Below are 20,473 nucleotides of genomic sequence, written 5' to 3' on the forward strand. Positions count from 1 at the left end.
TAGAAGGAGAAGTGAGCTTTCTTTCTCTTTTTTGTCCTATGTAGAGTCATGCGGGGCGCGGGATATTTGAATTTCGCGCTTTCAGTCTGCGATTGCGCAGGCGTTTTATGCAGAATTGAAAAATAACTTAAAAGACGTGATGAAGAAAATCGGCTTCAAAAATCTAGAGTATTAGCAGATTATAAAACCACTGTTCAGGTCAGTTCAGTCGTTCAATCGTGTCCCACTCTTCGTGACCCTATGGACCATGTCACGCCCCGCTTTCCGGTCTCTCACTATCTTTCTAACATCACATAACTTCATCTGCAGTGCCTCGAGGATGCCATCTAACGATCGCGTTCGCTGCCTACCCCTTCTCCGGCGACCCTCAACCTTTCCCAACATCAAATCTTTCTCCAGCGACTCCTCTCTTTTCATCAGATGACCAAAGTAGCTGAGCTTTAACTTTAGAATTTGATCCTCCAATGAGCAGTCAGGGTTTATGGTCGACAATATCGACTGATTTGATCTTCTGGCGGTCCAAGGAACTCTCAAGAGTCTTCGCCAGCACAACAATTTAAACGCGTCAATTCTTCGGTGGTCAGCCTTTTTCACAGTCCAACTCTCGCATCCATACATCACAACTGGAATGACCATAGCACGAGTTATACGGATCTTGGTTGGCAGACTAATGTCTCTGCTCTTTACTAGGCGGTCAAGGCTAACCATTGCTCTCTTTCCCAGAAGCAGGCGTCTCCTAATTTTATGGCTGCAGTCTCCTTCCAGGGTAATCTTGGAGCCCAAGAAGAATCACACCTTCTGTCACAGCTTCCACTTCTTGTCCCTTGATGCTCCAGGACTTGATAGGGCAAGCCGCCATGATCTTTGTCTTTTTAATGTTCAGTTTAAGCCTAAACTTCTCACTCTCTTCTTGTACGCGCATCAGAAGTCTCTTGAGTTCCACTTCTCTTTCTGCCATTAAAGTGGTATATCCGCATATCTAAGGTTGTTGATACGTTTTCCAGCAATCTTCACTCCAGCTGAAGACTCGTCCAGACCGGCCTTCCTCATGATGCACTCTGCATATAGGTTAAATAGGCAGGGCGACAGTATGCAGCCTTGCCTCACTCCTTTCTCAAACGGAAACCAATCAGTAAGACCATGCCCAGTTCTGACTGTGGCCTCTTGTCCTTCATACAGGTTCCTGAAGAAACAGATGAGGTGAATTGGAACTCCCATCTCTTGGAGAGCTTGCCACAATCTGCTATGATCTACGCAGTCAAACGCTTTCGCATAATCAATAAAGCAGAACTAGATGGGTTTCTGGAACTCTCTTGCTTTTTCCATGATCCAGCGAAGGTTGGCAATTTGGTCTCCAGTTCCTCTGCCCTTGCGAAACCCAGCTTGCACGTCCGGAAGCTCCCTATCCACATACTGCTGCAGCCTTCCTTGGAGGATTTTCAACATCACCTTGCTAGCATGCGAAATAAGCGCGATCGTGCGGTAGTGTGAACAATCTTTGGCACTGCCTTTCTTTGGAATGGGGAGGTAAACTGACCTCCTCCAATCCTGTGGGCACTGCAGGGTTGTCCAAATCTTCTGACATAATGTATGCAGAATGTTAACAGCATCATGGTTGAGGTTTTGAAGCAACTCAGCTGGAATGCCATAAATTCCGCTACCTTTGTCCTTAGCAAGGCTGGCTAAGGCCCATTCAATTTCACTCTTCAGGATGCCCGGCTCTACATCAGTAATCACAACCGTCTGATGTTGGGTTTGCACATTCGGGTCTTCTTATGCAGTTCTTCTGTGTATTCCTGCCACCTGTTCTTTATCTCTGAGGCTTCAGTGAGGTCCTTGCCTTGTTTGTCCTTTATCACGCCCAGCTTAGCGCAGAAGCTTCCTTTGATATCTTTGATTGTCTTATACAAAGATCTTGTATTCCTTATTTGGCTGTTGTCCTCACCTGCTTGGCACTGTATGTTCAGGAAGGCATACTTATTTCTCCTTGCTATTTTCTGAAAATCCGCATTGAGAAACTTGTATTTTTCTCTTTCCCCCATAAATTTTGCCATCCTCCTTTCCTCAGCTATTTCCATAGCCTCTTCAAATAACCAGTTTGCTTTCTTGCATTTCTTTTGCTTTGGAGCTACCTTAGTAGCAACTTTCTGTATTATATCACGAGCATCAGGCCACATCTCTTCGGGCTCTCTGTCTTCTAGATCTAATTCTTGAAATCGATTCCTCACTTCCACAGCATATTCTAATGGAATTTGATCCAGAGCATACCTGAAATGCCTTCTAGTTTTCTGCGTTTTCCTCAATCGAAGCTTAATTTTGGCAACAAGAAGCTGATGATCGGTGCCACAATCGGCCCCAGGCCTTGTGTTTACTGCTTGTATAGCGCTTCTCCATCTCTGCCAGCAAATAATATAATCAATCTGATTCCTGTAAAGACCGTCCGGTGAAGTCCATGTGTACAGGCGCCTCTTGTGCTGTTGAAAATGAGTATTCGCTATGGTCAGGTTGTTTTCTTGACAAAACTCTACTAGCCTCTGCCCAGCCTCTGACAAAACTCGACTAGCCTCTGGTCTGTCATAACAAAACCACTGTAGTGTCTCTTTAAACGCTGACAGTATTACATAATGATATTACAGCTCTGAAAGCTTGAGGAACGCATTGTAAAAAGGTTACAAAATATAACTGATTTGTTTAAATAAAAATTTATTCCAACTATACTAGACATTCGCAAAGTTGCAAAATTATTTGATTCCTGTCCACATCAACGGAATGACAGACTTCCATATCAGGGTCCACATAGCTCCAGCAAAGGTTTTCTTGTTTTTGTCACTTGGAGCCCGAATCCTCAATATTTTTTCCTGAATTCCTTTGATTAGGTGGTCAGGTGTACTATAAAGATAACGTGGGGTGATGAATAGTATTATGCTCGTCTTACCGATTGAGCTTCCTGATTTAATTTGAAAGCCTTGGCACTCGTCATAAATGAAGAAATTGGAATAGTGTTGAGCTCCGTTTATATATCATCGTTCGCTGGCGGAAACGTCGTCAGTATTCATCCTTACGCAGTTAATGTTGTCTATCGCCATACTTTACTTTACGTTTCAGTCTTGTGTCGCCGAGTTTTCTCAACTGAGATTCTCACAAGGGGAATTACGCTAAAGAGTAATAAGCAGGCTGCGAGAATAACAAGCAGTCTAAGCTTGTACAGCCGAGAGGCATGCCAAATGCAAATAAATAAAAAAAAAATTACAACGGTTCAACGCTGTTGAACCAAATATTGAGCAAAAGCATTAGCTGTGGCTAACCGAGCATTTTTCTTCTCTTTTTCTTCTTCCTCAGCCGAAATATAAAGCCCCGCTTTAACCAAGCCGTATGAACGTGCCTTATTGGCCCATATGGGTAACGTGAACACCAGAGTCCTAGCAGGCTGATTCTGACATAATCCTCCCGTGTGAAACGAGAGACCCAAGTTGGCAGCTCTTGCTGGCCCGTGGATCACGTGGGGTGTGACTTCACAGCATCACGTGTGTAAGACGTAACTGCGGCTGGATCACGCGAAGGCTTGAAAGTGCGAGTAGTATTGCTTTCGCAATAAAATACTAACAGTGAAGCGATTTAGAACCTGTAAGTTTATCGTGGGCAATTTCCCAGTCTTTCGTACAAACCCTTGTATTATCGACGCAACCAATCGTTTAGCTGCCACTCGATCACGCTATGCGTTGCATATCTTTGTCAACTTCGATACACAAAGGAAAACTCCAAGCCGAAAAGGTTCTGCACATGCAGCACAATTCGTTAGCCCAATATAGACACTGCGTTGACAATGCCCAGCCCAATGTAGGATCAGGACATTGCCAACATAGCACCAACATTGGGAACATGGTATGTGCAGCCTGAGATGATTACATATATATTTTCATTTCATGTGCGTTAAATAAGTGCCACATTTCGCAAACAAAATGCGGAGAAAATAATGGGCACCATTTTAGATACATAAGAAGAAATCTAATGGCCGCAGACGGAAGGAAATAGTAAGAAATTTTTTTACTTCGAAAATTTGAAGTGATAATATTGTAAACGAGTACAGGGCAGCGAACACTGAACCGATCAGTTCCACACACAGCCCTCAGTTTCGTTCTCTTCTTTCTCAGTTCCGAGAGGCAGGCGGCAATATAATCATGTAGATTTATGAGAAAATAGTAGATAGACAGTCACATGCCGCCAGTGGAGACCTCCAGTGTCACTGACTGATGGCGCTCTTTTACGCACCACCTTTAAGGTAACCGACTACGAGGAGCCTATTTTTCTAGCATTATTATTCGTAAGCTCCTACGAATCACTGAATTTGGTTCTCTTGCTTTCCATTAAATGCAATCGATTGCTTTTTCTCTTCAGTAACTTCGTTTTTCGAGTCCATAAATTAAACATATAAATAAATAAATATAAATATAATATCAATATCAATATATATATATATATATATATATATATATATATATATATATATATATATATATATATATATTGTAAATAAATGCGTGCATTCCTTCTGCCACTTTTTCCTTTAGTATGCTTCGTTGCTTTCTTCTCATAAAGATGAAGAATTTCATAATTTGCGCCATGAATTCAGTTATCCAGAACTATGGGAAGTCATAGGGCGTCCGCAAAAAACAAAACATTGACTATTACCGCCACAGCGTTGAAGTCCCGGTTCCTTGGACAATGCGACGTCAGCACTGTCTGTGTTGACAGCGTAAAATTACGGGCGTGTCATTGACTTTGGTAGCCGGCTGGTGACATGGCCACGCACTAAGTAGTCACACAGTTGTGTGACACCAAAAAAAAAAACGCCAAAAATAGCCGATCTGGCAGGCAATGAAAATTCGACTTTCAGCTTTGAGGTGAGATGGTGAGATCGGAATTCATCCTTCCAAGCGTCCCAAGTTAAAAATGTTGCCACTAGTTTATGAAGGGACGTTCTTCATCATCATCATCATCATCAGCCTGACTGTACCCACTGCAGGGCGAAGGCCTCTCCCATATTTCTCCACTTAACCCGGTTCTGTGCTAGCTGCATCCACTTGACCCCTGCGAACTTAATCTCATTCGCCCGAACTTGATCTCACGTTCTTACGGCTTTGCTAAACAGGGCTTTGGCTAATGCAAGGCCATCACATCTGGTGGTTCTTCATGTCATTTTTTAAGATTTACGCTAATGAGTACTTATGGAACAACAGGAGTAAAAGATTTACGGCGGACTCTTAAGATCCGCCTTTAAGGGCTTGACGCGATAGAGTAGGTTACCAGCCCACATATAAAGCTCCGCTCTAACGGAGCCGTATGAACGTGCCAGCGTGGCATAGGGATAACGTGAATGTACAAGTCCGTTGAATACAACCCTTTCATGTGAAAGGGGAGGCCCTAGTTGGCAGCTCCCGCCAAAAGTGATGTCACGTCCGGTTAGTGTTTGGTCCATTCAGGTGCTAGCTACCCCTTCCCAGTGCCATGCTTGTAGGTTTTCGCTCACAGGACCAACGTTAGTGGACGGCCGCCATCACCGCATGCTCGGTGAAAAGAGGTTAATGCGATCGCGTTAATAAAAGGTTACTGATTATATTGATTGCCCGAGTAATTATTGCATGTACTTGAACGACCATCTGGAAGAGGAGCTGGGAAAGCGGAACTTTGATTTCGCACAGTCCGACAGCTCCCAACGTTTTCCGCTGTCACGCGCACGCCACAGGATTGACACGGGATCAGTCCATCCGATCCGCCAGAAGCCGTACGGCGTATCGCCGTCAGAGCGCAATGTGATCACCGAGCAAGTTAAAGACATGTTGAACAGGGGCGTAATTCAGGAGTCCTCCAGTCCTTGTGCTGCTCCCGTGATATTGGTAAAAAAAAAGGACGGAACATGGAGGTTCTGCATCGAATACCGTCAACTCAACTCCATCACTAAAAAGGATGTTTATCCTCTCCTGTGCGTCGACGATGCCTTAGATTGACTTTTCTCTGCATCTTATTTCTCGTCGGTTGATTTGCGATTGCGGTATTTGCAGATTCCGATGGACCCTGCTGGCAAGGAAAAAAACTGCATTTGTTACGCCGGATAGCCTATTTGAATCTATTGTGATGCCCTTCGGCCTATGTAATACGCGGGCCACATTTGAAAGATGTATGGATACAATACTGCATGGCCTCCGGTGGGAAATCTGCATGTGCTATTTAGACGATGTTGTTACTTTTGGCCAGACTTTTACAGAACACAACACGCCACTCGCTATTATTTTAGATTGCCTGCAGAAGGCTGGCCTCGCCCTAAATTCTAAACAGTGCCGTTTTGGCGAGCGTTAAGCGCTGGTACTCGGACCTCTCATCGATCGCGATGGAGTTCGACCAGGTCCACAGAAGACTGCAGCAGTTGCCACATTTCAACGACCCCAGACTCAGAAGAAGCTCCGCAGTTTTCTGGAGCTGTGTTCTTACTTTAGACAATTCATTCCAAGATTTGCTGACGTCGCTTACCATCTGACGTCCCTTCTACAAAAGGACATCCCTTTCGACTGGACTTCAGATTGTGACGCGGCTTTCCACCAGCTAAAGTTTCTGCCTACGTCACACTCCCTACTGCGGCACTTCAATCCTCCGTTCCGACGGAAGTCCACACTGATGCAATTGGGATTGGTGTTGGCGCTGTGCTCGTGCAACGTTCGGCAACCGGCGAGCATGTAATTGCGTATGCAAGCCGTTCCCTCAACAAACCTGAGCGTAACTACACTGTTACGGAGCAGGAGTGCCTCGCTGTAGTTTTCGCTGTTCAGGGGTTTCGGTGCTACTTATAAGGACGCCATTTCAAAGTTGTGATGGACCATCATTCCCTGTGTTGGCTGGTAAACCGTCGTGATCCATTGGTCGTCTGGCACGCTGGACCCTTCGTCTGCAGGAGAACGATTTCACTGTTTAGTTTAAGAGTGGCCGCAAACACGCCGATACAGACCGAATGCGACTCTGCTGACTTTGATCACTGTATCTCCTCCATCGTGCCCGACTTTCCCGACACCACGGCTCTGCGGACTGCACAAGAGACCGACATAAGCCTCCAGCCACTGCTTGCGGCGACGCGGTATTTCACAGGTCTCAGCCCATTTTGTCTCCGTGATCGCCTTCTGTACAAAAAGGCTTACTCAAGCACCGGCACGAATTTCCTACTTGTGGTTCCCGAGAGCTACCGCTCGTGCATCCTGCTTGCCATGAACGACGACCCCACTTCTGGTCACCTGTGCTCTGCACGAACGCTCCACCGTGCCCGCAACCGGTTTTATTAGCCGAAAATGCGCCAGACAACTGAGCAATATATGGCGAGCTGCACTGAGTGCCAACGACACAAACGTGCTACGTCCACTCCACAGGGCCTGCTGCATCCTGTGACTCCACCACGTGGCGCATTAGAGAAAGTTGGAATCGTCCTTATGGGTTCCTTGCCTTCTCCCCGCAGTGCCCAAATCCCGTGAAATAAGTGCCACGCGTGTGTTTTCCCGTGTGTCGGCTGCCCATGCTCACAATCTCCTCTCACCCCACCCATCTTATCCACAGTTGGAAAAGCCGGAAAGCAGGGGTCAGCGCCCTACCGCCCCCCACAGAAGTTAATGGTTTTTAGTGGGTGTCTTGGCGACGAGCCTGTGCGCGTTTCCTTCTTCTGCTTTCTTTTTGTGAAAGGCGCTTGAGGGCGGGAGGAGTATAGAGCTGGACCAGGTGTCTGGGTTCTGCGAAAAGGGGGAAAATGGCCTTTTCTTCCCCATTCTTTCTTCGAGCTTTGTACAAATAATTTCTATGCTTAAGAAACAGCAAAGCCTTTGATTTTGACAACATTTTTTGCTGTGTCGAAAACAGCAGCTGTTGGCTGTTAACCGACTAAGTGCATATAAGTAGTGGTGGTCCATGACGTTAGAACACTGTAACAGAAGATACGTTAACATGTCATGCGGCTACTACTGGTGTCTAATAAGCCTCCCGGCGTGTCAAAGTTCAAAACGCTTTGTTTTTGTTTAGAAAGAGTGCAACTGGATAAAAAACAAAATAGCAAAGCCCAAGGTTTTTGTCTAATCTTTATTGCACTGTCCACTGCAATCAAACGAACCTATCTTGAGGCCAATTTAAGAGGTTTCTTTTTTGTTTCGAAAAGAGCCAAAAGCACCTTGGCGGAAAGAAAGCAAATGGAGTTTTATTTTTTTTATCCACAGCAACATATTGGAAGGCTATGAGTGTCAGCTTTGATCATCTTTGAGCAAACTAAAAATTGCAGCGGAACTTCGCCTAATTCTGTGCTCAAATTTGGCTCTTTTTGGGAAAAGCAAGTGCGCTCTTAGTAGAGTCTTTCTATTTTTTTTTTTGCTTTTCTTCGCGCTTTAAAATTACAGACAACTCGATTTGCGAACGCTTAGGCTTGGGAACAGAACTGTGTATCTTAGGAAAGTACAATTATATACGAATCCCATATTTGACGATTCACCTTCCTTGAACATTGGAATAAAGCGCTTCTTGAAAAGTAGCTGCCGATTTCTTGAGTGTGACATGGACACCAAGCCATCATACAGCCGCATGAATGGGCGCTCTCGGCTCTCCTCCGCGAGCGCTCTAGGCGCGCACGGTCGAGAACAAACTAACCAACACTAACAAAAGGCAAAAAAAAAAGAGTAGCACGCCCTCCTTACTCTCCCCCTCCTTGCCTCCCTCCTTCTCCCCCCATCTTCTCCCAACCCTCTCCAATGTTCCAAGAAATGAGCAGGGGCGCGTCGTCAAGAAGGGTTGTCCGCAGTGGGAAAAGGACAAAGGGATTCTAAAAGCGCGGGGACTCGAAGGCGGGGGAGATAACGCATTTGCAGAAAGTACTGCATGGGAATAAGGACCTGGGTTTCGACACTTTCTTGTTTCATGCACATCCCGCTCTACCTACAGCCACCGCTCACCACGTGTCCGTGTTCTCGCTCCGTTCCGTCATCCTGCGCCATGGACCTCCGCGAGTCATCATCAGTGACCGAGGTCGCCAGTTTACGGCAGATGTCATGGAAGAGCTTCTCCGTTTGTGTTAGTCACACTTTCGACACTCCACACCATACGTCATCCTCAATCCAACGGTTTGACGGAGCGCACCAACCGTACACTCGTCAACATGCTCTCAATGTGCATTGTATCAGATCACAAGAATTGGAATACCATACTCCCGTTTATAAGGTTTGTCTTTAACACTGCAACACATGAGATGACCGGCTACAACCCGTTGTTTCTGCTCAATGCCCGTGATCCGCGGTATTGTCTCGACACCATTCTTCCCTATTCCGTCCATGGCGAACCTTGCATCGCCGAAACTCTTTGTAGGGCCGAAGAAGCTCACCATCTCGCCCGTTTGCGTAATCTGTCTTCCCAAGAGCGTTCCAAAGCTCGATACCACAGACAGCATCGCCATGTGTCTTACGCACCTGGAGACTTAGTGCAGGTTTGGCGACCTCTCCGGAAACGTGGTTGAGCCCAGAAAATTTTGGCGCATTACGCTGGCCCTTACGTTGTCCTCGACCACGTCAGTGATCTGAATTACGAAATCGCATGCATGACCGCAACTGGTCGCCGCTGAGCTACAACTGATGTCACTCGTGTCGCCCGGATGAAACAGTGCCAATCCCGTGGAAACAACTAACTCCCTCGCCCAGGGCGGCTTCGGCTGTCCCGGGAGGAAGTGTAGCAAGCATGAAAAAGAGGAAAAACAGAAGAAGACAGGGAAAAAGACGTTGAGAAAGACGTGGAGACTCTCGTGCCGGGCGCAGCTGTTGACCAGCTCAGCTTCCTGTGCTCTCGACCTTTTGTTCAGCGCTCCGAAGTCAAACACCCTTCGTAACGATAATAACGTATTAGTGCGATTCTTACGCGGTCCCGTTTTATATTTTTATTATTACTATTTTTATTCCTTTGTTCTTGCCAAATTGTGCTATGTTTTGTATTTATTTGTGTGTGTAATTGTTATCTTTTGTGACCCTCTTGCTTGGGTAACAAGGCCTGCAGTATTTTGAAATCAATGAGTAATTCCCTGAGAAGAGAAGCTTAAGCATAAAAACAATTTTCAGTTAGAAGAAGCATTTCATCTACGTGATTCGGCACGAACAATATAAGGTGCGCTCATTCATGTGATAATTTACCTTTTACACATTTACTGACAGTTTATACAATTTTTCTCAGCCGTGGCCTAGTAGATTAAGCAGTCTCTCCGTGCACGGGAGATGCGGGGTATACGACCTTCGATGCTGCCGTGTGCTCAACGTTTCTCTATTTCCTCAAGCTTCCCGTCGACCAGGTCGTCGATTCTACAGTCTTCGAATTGCTCGGAAAATTATTCTTCGATCAAGGCTTATAAACAAGAAAACAGTGTCTTTCGCAGCCTTTTTGTGGAGGCTCTGTCCTTACGGTAAGCAAATTTCATCACCCATTGCTGTATCTACTCCATAGTCTCCTGGTGACATCGAAGGGAGATTGCTGAGTATGTGTAATATATATTTTTACTACTTCTTCGTACTACTACCACAATACGCAAAGTCATATCTGATATATAGTTACCTCTCCACGTTAGTTTCACAGAGTAGAAAGTTTCTATTTAACAAGCTTTGTCTACGATACATTCCACGCAGAAAGTTCCGCAACTTCGCAGACTTTGCCAATAACTGTTCACGGGATAGCAATGCTGATAAGAAAGACGAATCGCTGAATCCAAGCAAAAGACGGAGGATAGAGCCTAGAACTTCGAAACCGCACTAGCGGGGCTTCACCGCCTTTGAGTTTGATTATTTGGTTGGTTTGTGGTGTTTAACGTCCCAAAGCGACTCGAACAATGATATACATAGGAGGTGAGGGCCTCGGAAACTTCTAGAGCCTCGGGTTCCTTAACGTCCACTGGCACTGCACAGCAGATGGACGCCTATCTTTCTGAAACCGTCGAAACCGGCTGCCACGGCCATGATTTCATTCCGCATCCTTGAACACCGTGATCCAGTACCCTAACAACTGCGCCACTGCAGTGGGGCTATCCACTATATTGAGTATTCATTGCCTGGGAAGCACTCTAACATCAAATCGCCAAAAAGAAAACGTATACCCAATTTAGCAGCAAAATTTATTGCCTTCACTTTCTTTTATCCTGTTTCTTCAGCAATTTGTTGAAAATGTTTCATTTGACCTATTACTGCTCCCATCGTGAGCATGAAACGCCCTCTTGTGACTTTGCTATCAACAGAACGTTGAATACATATACCACCAATAACACGCTATTGATAACACAAATGTAATCCTGGCAAGAAAAAGACGGATACCCAGCAAGATCGGAAGACAAATTGATAACCTTTCCTTACCTTGGCCCAGTACGACCGTCGCCAAAATCAGAGCTGCACTTGAAAGCCTCGCCACAACCGATGCCGCCATCATAAAACGAGATCCTGTGTCTGTTATGTCTGTGACTGAGTGTTCGTTGAATAATTGCACTCGCCGATATTAACGTAGCACAATCCGAGTCGCTCGTAGATGAGGTCACTCGACGGAAATTGTACGAGGAATATGTGTCACCGTTAACTTGCGATATATGGCCCCATTTCTAAAGTGCGTTTTACCTTTTAGGGTGCGTCCTCGCGCAATTCGCTGATGTGACGCACTCTTCGAACAAACCGCGCTTAGCAACGGCGTTCCCAGAGAAATAGCTGCGTCGTCAAGCGGGATATCGAGATAGCGCATTACGCACCATAGATTGCTGACCTTTTTGCGAACGTTGCGAGGTGTTCTGGGCCAGAGCTGATAAGCAGGTATGTCACATTATCTCGCATCGTATGGAGGCGTACACACTTACTCAGAGGAGCCAAGGAAAAACACAAAAAAAAAAAATCCAAAAGATACCCCGGCACTTATCTTTATCAACCGCGAGCCACGAATACGCGTAAAGGTCACAATATGCTCTCTCTAGAAGGGGTGTGCAGTTCAGAAAAGCTGACTTGCAATGACAGATCGACTTTGGTGAGCCAAGAGGATAAGTCAGAGGCAATTTAACGTAGTATGAAATAATACCGACCTAAATGAACAATCATACCTCTGATCAATTGGAAGAACTTAGATGGTGAGCTACATTAGTTTTCGGAAGTCAGTTCGAGCACATTTGTGCATTTTTACTTCCTTGATGCAAATATAATGTTAATACAATTTTCTTATGACAATTACTGTGCCCACTTGTGGCATCATCTGCCTCATTCTGCCGCTGTTGTATTTCCTGTAAAAATTCTGTTGCCACTCTTGCAATGTCCGATTATTACGATATAGCAGAATTTGTACATCAATAAATTAATTAATGGCGAGGTGTACAGTAGACATTTTTTGTGAAAATCGAAGACTTCATCCATATATTTCGTTGCTGTGGGAACTTTGTTGCTTTGACTGCAGCGCCTGTCCGACCACTGTAGGAATGTGCGACAGTATATATGCATTATTTCGTTTGGCGACGCTATTCCTCTTTCGTTCGATTTGAAAAGGCATTGAAGTTATGCACATGCCACAAACGCCGTCGACCATTTGTGAAACCGATGCAACGCAAAGAATATATCGGCGATGAGTGCTACAAATACTTCCAGCAGTTTCAAGAAAAATCCCCGAATCTGGAAGTGGAGGGCACGTAGCAGATAACGCGTGTTAAGTAATGCACTTTCCACATGGCTCAAAAACGGCTGAGTATGGTCGAAGAAAGTACTTGGCCTTTCTAGAAGAATCCATTGGGCATTACCAATGACGGTAGGCTTCCCTACGAGAAGGTGAGGGGATGGTTAACCTGTGAAGAATGAATAAAAACTTTGTAGACGACTTTACTACAAACTCAAAGCTGTATCGAGAGAAGGCTAATTGATCACTTTGGCTAGCTGCACTAAGGTACTTGCGTTCGCGTACATATCTTCAATTAAGCATCATGCCTGCAAGCTACGCTATATTTCTACATAATCAAGTTTTCTTAATTTAGCAAACTGCGATTGATACTGATGTTGATGTACAAAAAGTTCACAACCATCACTTTCTCAAACATATATCGCAAAATCAGATATTTAGAGGCTGCTCCTTGAACAATGTCTTTCAAATCACAGTGCCTAGACATAGCGGCCGCCGCTATGTATACTTGCACTCCCACTCAGTTTCTGTTCCACGCTTCCATTCACAGCTGCTATTTTGCGTTTAATCGCAACGCCTCGACGATAATGACTGGTGATGGTAATATTTAACGGCTTTTGTTTTTTCGTAATTTATTGAATCAATATCCTTTTCCTCCTAAGCTACCAATGTAGGTTCTGGAATTTGGTTTTAATTTATTGTCTTTTGTATAGAGTAGGATTTTATGCTTTAACAATTTAACAACCAGTTACTGCATCTAAGGAACCATTATTCCGCAACTACGATAAACATAACGTAAGCATGCACGCCAGCAAATATTTCCAAATAAGGCCTTCTAGCACCACGAGGGTAGCATACTTCCACTATTGCAAAAATGACAGGAACAAAAGAAACAACGAATGCGGCTCACTGTAGCCGGCCGCCGCAGGAACTGATAGCAAAGACTCCATCCAGTGCTTAACCATAGTTGAGATAAGCGCTTTCGGCGGATGTTAACTTTGAAGCAAGACACGACTGCTCCGTTCGAAAAAAAAAAAAAAAGAGGAGACTACGCGGGGATAGCGAAGTTTAATGCTGGAAGCAGCCCATTGTCTCACACGGGTATTTTATGGTAATTACAGCTTTCCGTGGTTGAATACCGACTATAATACAAGCGCCGCTTTTAAAATGTGCTACATCTTAGAATAACGTAACTGGGCGTAGTAATAACACCAATAGTAAAGCCTCATTGTACACAACATTTAGTGTTTTTCTGGCGAATCTAAGCAGTACATCGGCGCTTCTGGGCGGGCCAGCAAAAGCAGTGCCTGCCATGAAAAGCCAGCGCAATGTATACAGATAATATAAGTTTGATGCCACATAACGAGAAAAAAAGGCTAGCGTGATCCTCCTCAATATCGATAACATTCATGTGAATGAGCTACAAAGATATAAGTACAAGTACACAAAGAAGAAATATCAACGAACCTAGTATCAGTTTTCACGCACAATTCTGGTGAGTAATGAAAAGCTGAAATAAAAGGCACATAAATACAATTCAAAAGAAATCAAGTCAGAAACGCAACGTCTAGTTGGTTGGTTTGTGGGGTTTAACGTCTCAAAGCGACTCAGCCTATGAGAGACGCCGTAGTGGAGAACTGCGGAAATTACGGCCACCTGGGGTTCTTTACATGCACTAACATCGCACAGCACATAGACGCCTTGCTTTTCGCCTCCATCGAAAAGCGGCCGCCGAGGCCGGGATTTGGTCCCGCATCCTTGGGAGCAGTAGTCGAGCACCGTACCCACTGCGCCACCCCGGCGGGGTTGAAACGCAACGTCAGATTTTTTTTCGTAACTAAAGTGAAAGTCATGGTCACTGGAATGAGAAAAAGGTGAGAGAATATGAAAGTGAGAGATCACGAAAATTGCAATACTTTTCACATGGCAGAATATGCTGACAAGGAAGAGGCAAATAACCAAATGCAAGAAAGAACACAATGCATGACGAAAGTGCCCTATTTCTTAAAACGTAAGCTTTAGCTGCTTATTTCGGTAGGCAATATTCCAGAAGGTCTTTAGGTGAGCTTTTATACAATGGTGGGTCATACTGTTTTCGAATTCTTTTCCCGTAATTGGAATAAAGTCGTGGCATCACAAATCTTGCTTTTAGCCTGAGTGTTGTTCCTTTTTTTGACGGGTTCTTTGAATTTTATGTCATAACTATTTGTTCTTAGAAATATCCTAAAAATCACACTCTTTCTACGACATAACCTATTGTAGTGTTTTCACAGTGAAAACATCTGCAGTGATTTTGAACCGCTTGGGTTCAAACCCGTGTATTTGGATTAAGCAGTCGAGCGCCTAACCGCTGAACCATCGCGGCGGGCGCTGAGTTATAATCAGATTCAAGCAGGGCATAACCCCGCCATTGTACGTGAGGCTCGCAAATGGAACAATGAATAGGCTTAAACTCGGGGCCTCTGCAATCAAGCGGGCATTTGCACTGCAGCTAATTGCGGTCAAATATAAGCCATTAGACGCAGTGGCTCTGAGATGGTGCTGCACGTACACCAGAAACCACCGCGCAACAGGCCCAAAGTGGCGCAAAATTTGAACCGATTTAACTATAGTGTAAGATGCGTTAATTACGCCGAATCAAAAAAAAAAGACGAAATAAGGCCAGTAAATACACTATAATTGGTCTACCAGAGATAACCACTGTCATTTCCTTGTTTTGCTGCAGTTAAGAAGACATTGTTCTAGCTGCAGAGTACATTAGCGCTCCGCGGCTGTAATGCCTCCGTGCAACGCACAGGCAGGATGACCATGGCAAAGGCCTTCCCCGATGGTCTGCCATGTCCTGTGGTCATCCGGAGCCATAAAATACAACGGAACACCAGGCTGGCAGTCGAAGGACTTGGCTGGATAACGTCATACAACAGTATTACGGTCAGCGCCTAACCCAAATCCGAGAAGGTTCCGCAGATGTGAAGCTTAGGAGTTTTTTTGTTTATCCTGTTTAAAAAAAGTACCGCACAAAAATTCTTTTTTATTCGCCGTGAAAACCCAAAAACGGATGCGGAATTACTTCAGATGGGGAAAGGCGGGCGGCCGTCCACCCAACCCCATCCCGTTTGGGCCGGCAAAGATTGCGTGCTGCAGAGAAAAGTAAACAGAGCTCGCCCGCACCCAGTGGAGCGAAGCTCGTTTCCTGCATCACAAAATGTGACGTAAGGGACCGCTCCCTAATTTAAGATCTTAAGCTCGACTTCTCCGATGCCAAACCTCCCGGTCATCAGCTCCCGAACATTTGATCTTAAATTCTTCTGATGTGCAGCAAACACCATTGTCTTCATTCTCGAAGGTCATTCATCTGCGCAAGTAGGTACTGAACATGCGTCAGTGTAATCTGCGCCTCACGGCAGCTGCACCGCAAGAAACATTACCGCGACTTAATCTGAGCGCGCCCTATGATGAACAGATAAGCTCCTCTGGCCTAGGTACGACGCACTAAAAGGAAGTTACCCGTTTGTGAATAGTAAGTTGTCAGTGCAGCTTTGGGCTTTATGTGTCTTTCTTCAATTCTGTGTTTTTTGTCTGTTCAGCTGCGTATTTCTTCATGCCGCCTTAATTGTAAAAAATGAGTCATTTACATGCATTGCCTATAGATATAAGGAGTTCAAATTGGTCACTTTTTTTAATAGACTGGTAAACCCAAATTCACATGTTTAAGGTTTCAAAACATCATCTATATGTCGGACAGAACCCCAAAATACTCTCCTTAGGATGTGCGAAATGCCATTCGTCGTTTCTACATGCCACGCAAACCTGATGGCCCTTTCAGGTTACATAGAACTCCGGCATTATTTTCTACAGCTATAAATCGAAGTGCTTCCAGCTCTTGAACGCCCTTGTCATCTGCTTCCTAATTCTTTTTTCTGGATGTGTTTTTATCTCTCCAAAAGAATCATTAGGAAGCTCTAAAAACCTCATCACCCAAAAACTGGTCGTTTAATTTCTAACGACCTTAACTTAAATCTATTGCCTTCTGATTTGACTTTCCAATCGGGACTGAAATTTAACAATGATCAATAAAAACACGCGATGCCCGTCATAATCATAACAAAGACGCAAATATTAAAATGAAATGAATGTACCGAACATTTTTCCACCCAGTCACACGCTCACGTTCATCATCCAAGCGGAAATGATTCAACACGTCATCAATTCAGCGGCCTGTCTCCAGAATCTACCACCGCAGCTAATCGGGCATCGTGTAAAACTGCAGCACAATATTGTACTGTGCAGTAAACATCGTCCGTCCTCCTCATTAAACTGTTATGTGCTTGGGTCTAGCTCCGACTGCAACGCACTCTCCCGCTGTGCTCTGAATATCAGCGCCTTCACTAAGTTTCATTCATGGTTGGTTTGTGGTGTTTAACGTCCCAAAGCAACTTAGGCTATGAGAGACGCCGTAGTGGAGGATTCCGGAAATTTTGACCACCTGGGGTTCTTTAACGTGCACTGACATCGTACAGCACACGGGCGCCTTGCTTTTCGCCTCCTTCGAAAAGCTGCCGCCGAGGCCGGGATTCCATCCCGCGTCCTTGGGAAGAGTAGTCGAGCGCCGTAACCACTGCGCCGGCCCGGCGGAGGGTTTCAACAATACTGCTCCGCTGCTTCATTTAACCTACGTAAATACGCTTTACACATGCGCCATCTGAGCGAGAGTGCGCGAAGTTCGCGAGCATAGTATCGTACGAATCCACCTGGTGGCATGACAATAAAAGGCAGCGTGCTGTCTGTTGTGAAAGACAGAGACCGCTGCTGTGTGCCAAACAGGCTGCCGAGGCCATCGAGCAAAAAGAAACCAGACAACTGCGTTGCCGAGTGGATTAACAAGCGCAGAAGCGAGCTAAGATTGAAGCGGCGGCAGCGACGGCGGCTGCAGCAGTTGTCTTACGTTCGTGAAACGTGATTCAAGGATAGTTGATCCTCTAACATCTTTAAAGCGAAACACTTTCGAGTCATGAGTGGCGTGGGCAGAGCGCGTCGGCAGAGTGTTTCCCCACGAACGCTTAGATATTCATAGGATGCGCAACCTGTATAATACAAACTTGACAAGCAATCTAATTTAGAGTATGTACAACACGATGGTGACTTCGAAATTTCTATGGATCACCAAAAAAGTTGGCCTTAATAGTCTCAATATTTAACTTCGTCAGAATTTAACCAAAATAATTTTTAACTTAATTGAAATACTGTGAGCTCCGTTGTTTCCGAACACATCAGTGACGGGGATGTACTCATCGCACCATCTCATCGTCATCTTGCACGTGGAATCGCCTTCCCATCAAGTCTTGTACGATTCCGCAGCAGCTCAGCAATAGTAGCTGCCACGAACACTTCCCGTGAATCCCTCGTGCTGACTAAAGGAACATCCCTGCCATGCGTAGTGGATGCTCACCCTATATCCATGATGGTGCTCACTGCCCCGCTACCTCCGCAACGTGATTCGTCGCAAGTCTCTCTTTCCATGCTGTCGAAGACAATCAATCCGAACCTCATGCCACACCAACGACAAGAATTGCTGCAATTGCTTCAAGCCCACCAAGCCATTTTTGATGCCACTTCCCCACCACTGGGACGGACTAGTGTTGCACATCACCGCATCCTTATCGAAGGTAACTCAATTGTACCCCGACGACCTTATCGAGTTTCTCTCTCGGAAAGAAAAGTAAAAGAAAATTAATGCTCCGTCGCGATATTATTCGTCCATCAACAAGCCCATGGTCCTCCCCAGTAGTATTAGTTAAAAAAAGGACGGATCGGTGCGATTTTGTGTTGATTATCGCGCACTCAACAAAATTACCCGCAAAGACGTCTACCCGATGCCGCGTATTGATGATGCCCTTGACTCTCTCCAAGGTGCCGAATATTTCTCGACATTGGACCTCCGCTCAGGTTATTGGCAAATACCTATGCATGAGGATGACAAAGAAAAAACCACTTTCGCAACTCCCGACGGACTTTACGAGTTTAATGTTATGCCCTTCGGCCTTTCTAACGCACCCGCAACATTTGAAAGAATGATCGATACTGTACTTCGTGGTCTCAAATGGAGAACCTGTTTATGTTACTTGGATGACATTGTTATCTTTTCGTCAACTTTTACTGACCATCTCACGCGCCTGAATGAAGTCCTCACGTGTCTTGCTTCAGTGGGCCTTCAGCTCAACACCAAGAAGTGCCACTTTGCAGAGAAGGAAATCAAAATATTAGGACATCTGGTTAGCCATGACGGCATTCGCACAGACCCTGAAAAAATAATCGCGGTCTTGAACTTTCCTCGTCCGCAACGGACTACAGATTTGCGCAGTTTCCTCGGCCTGCCGTCCTATTTCCGGCGATTTATAAGACATTTTGCAACTATTGCTGCGCCACTTCATGAACTACTTAAAGCGCGCAGCCCTTTCGTGTGGACTGAACAGTGCAACACTGCTTTTAACGACCTAAAGCACGCCCTCACATCAGATCCAGTTCTTGGCCACTTCAGCGACAGCGCTCCTACCATCCTGCATACTGATGCCAGTGGTCACGGTCTTGGCGCTGTACTTCTGCAGCGCGATGCAACTTGACGTGAGAAAGTGATTGCCTTCGCCAGTCGGACCATGGCTCCAGCTGAGAAAAACTACACCATTACCGAGCAGGAATGTCTCCCCGTCGTCTGGGCTCTTCAAAAGTTTCGCCCTTACCTATATGGTCGGCATTTCACAGTTGTGACCGATCACCATGCTCTTTGCTGGTTACCTTCGCTGAAAAATTTGACAGGCAGACTTGGCCGCTGGATTCTACGCCTGCAAGAATACCATTTCAACGTCGTTTATAAATCGGGCCGCCAACACCAAGACGCCGACGCTCTTTCTCGCTGCCCGGTTTCGGAATCAGCCTGCTGTTTTTCTTCACAATGCATTTCCACCTCTGACCACAGCCGATCATCGCTTCCACCGACGCATACTACGGCAGTTTCTTTTGACGACTCTGAGAACAAGCACGCTCTCCGCTCACAGCAATTAGCTGATGCCTACTGTCGGCCCATCATCGACCGCCTTATCGGCGCTTCGAGCCCACCCAACGCTAGGCTTCGCCGACAGCTTCGCAATTTCAAGCTTGAAGATGGCATACTACGCCGCTACGTGTATTATCCTGATGGAACTCGCTGGCTCCCAGTCGTACCGCGTGTGCTTCGCCCACGTATACTAGCGGCTTTCCACGATGACGCTACAAGCAGGTCACCTTGGTTTTAACAAAACATACGACCGCGTAAAAAGACGATTCTTTTGGCCTGGCCTGTCTACCACCGTAGCTAAATACGTTGCTTCCTGCCACCTGTGCCAACGTCGCAAGCGGCCGACCTCTTCCCCGCTGGTCTTCTACAGCCCCTTCCCTGTCACGCCACACCATTCGACGTAGTCGGCATCGACTTATATGGTCCCCTACCTCTCTCCAATGGTGGTAACCGTTGGATTATAACAGCTGTCGACCACCTTACACGCTATGCTGAGACGGCCCCTGTAGCGACTGGTTCCGCTGAAGAGGTAGCTAATTTCTTTTTGCGGTCAATTGTATTGCGTCATGGCGCTCCTCGGGTGTTTCTAAGTGACCGCGGGACGGCCTTCTTATCGACAGTCGTATCCGAAGTTCTTCGTGCGTCATCGACCCTCCATAAGACAACCTCAAGCTACCATCCCCAGACTAACGGTCTGACTGAGCGATTTCATCGCACCTTGTCGAACATGATATCAATGTACATCAC

The 20,473-nt window shown here is 45.7% G+C and overlaps 1 protein-coding gene across 1 annotated transcript in view; it reads right to left on the minus strand.

The window, feature by feature from the left end:
• The window catches only part of LOC146180053 (uncharacterized), a 45,801-nt gene extending 34,127 nt beyond the window's left edge, over positions 1-11,674 (minus strand). The window contains exon 1 of the mRNA XM_084579403.1: positions 11,391-11,674. Coding sequence (XP_084435529.1) covers positions 11,391-11,463 — 73 coding nt within the window. The 5' untranslated portion in view covers positions 11,464-11,674. The remainder of the gene's footprint in view (positions 1-11,390) is intronic.
• Positions 11,675-20,473: the final 8,799 nt, after the last annotated feature.

The sequence above is a fragment of the Amblyomma maculatum genome, chromosome 9, assembly GCF_055883805.1.
Source record: "Amblyomma maculatum isolate TAMU_Amacu chromosome 9, ASM5588380v1, whole genome shotgun sequence".
Classification (NCBI taxonomy): Eukaryota; Metazoa; Arthropoda; class Arachnida; order Ixodida; family Ixodidae; genus Amblyomma; species Amblyomma maculatum.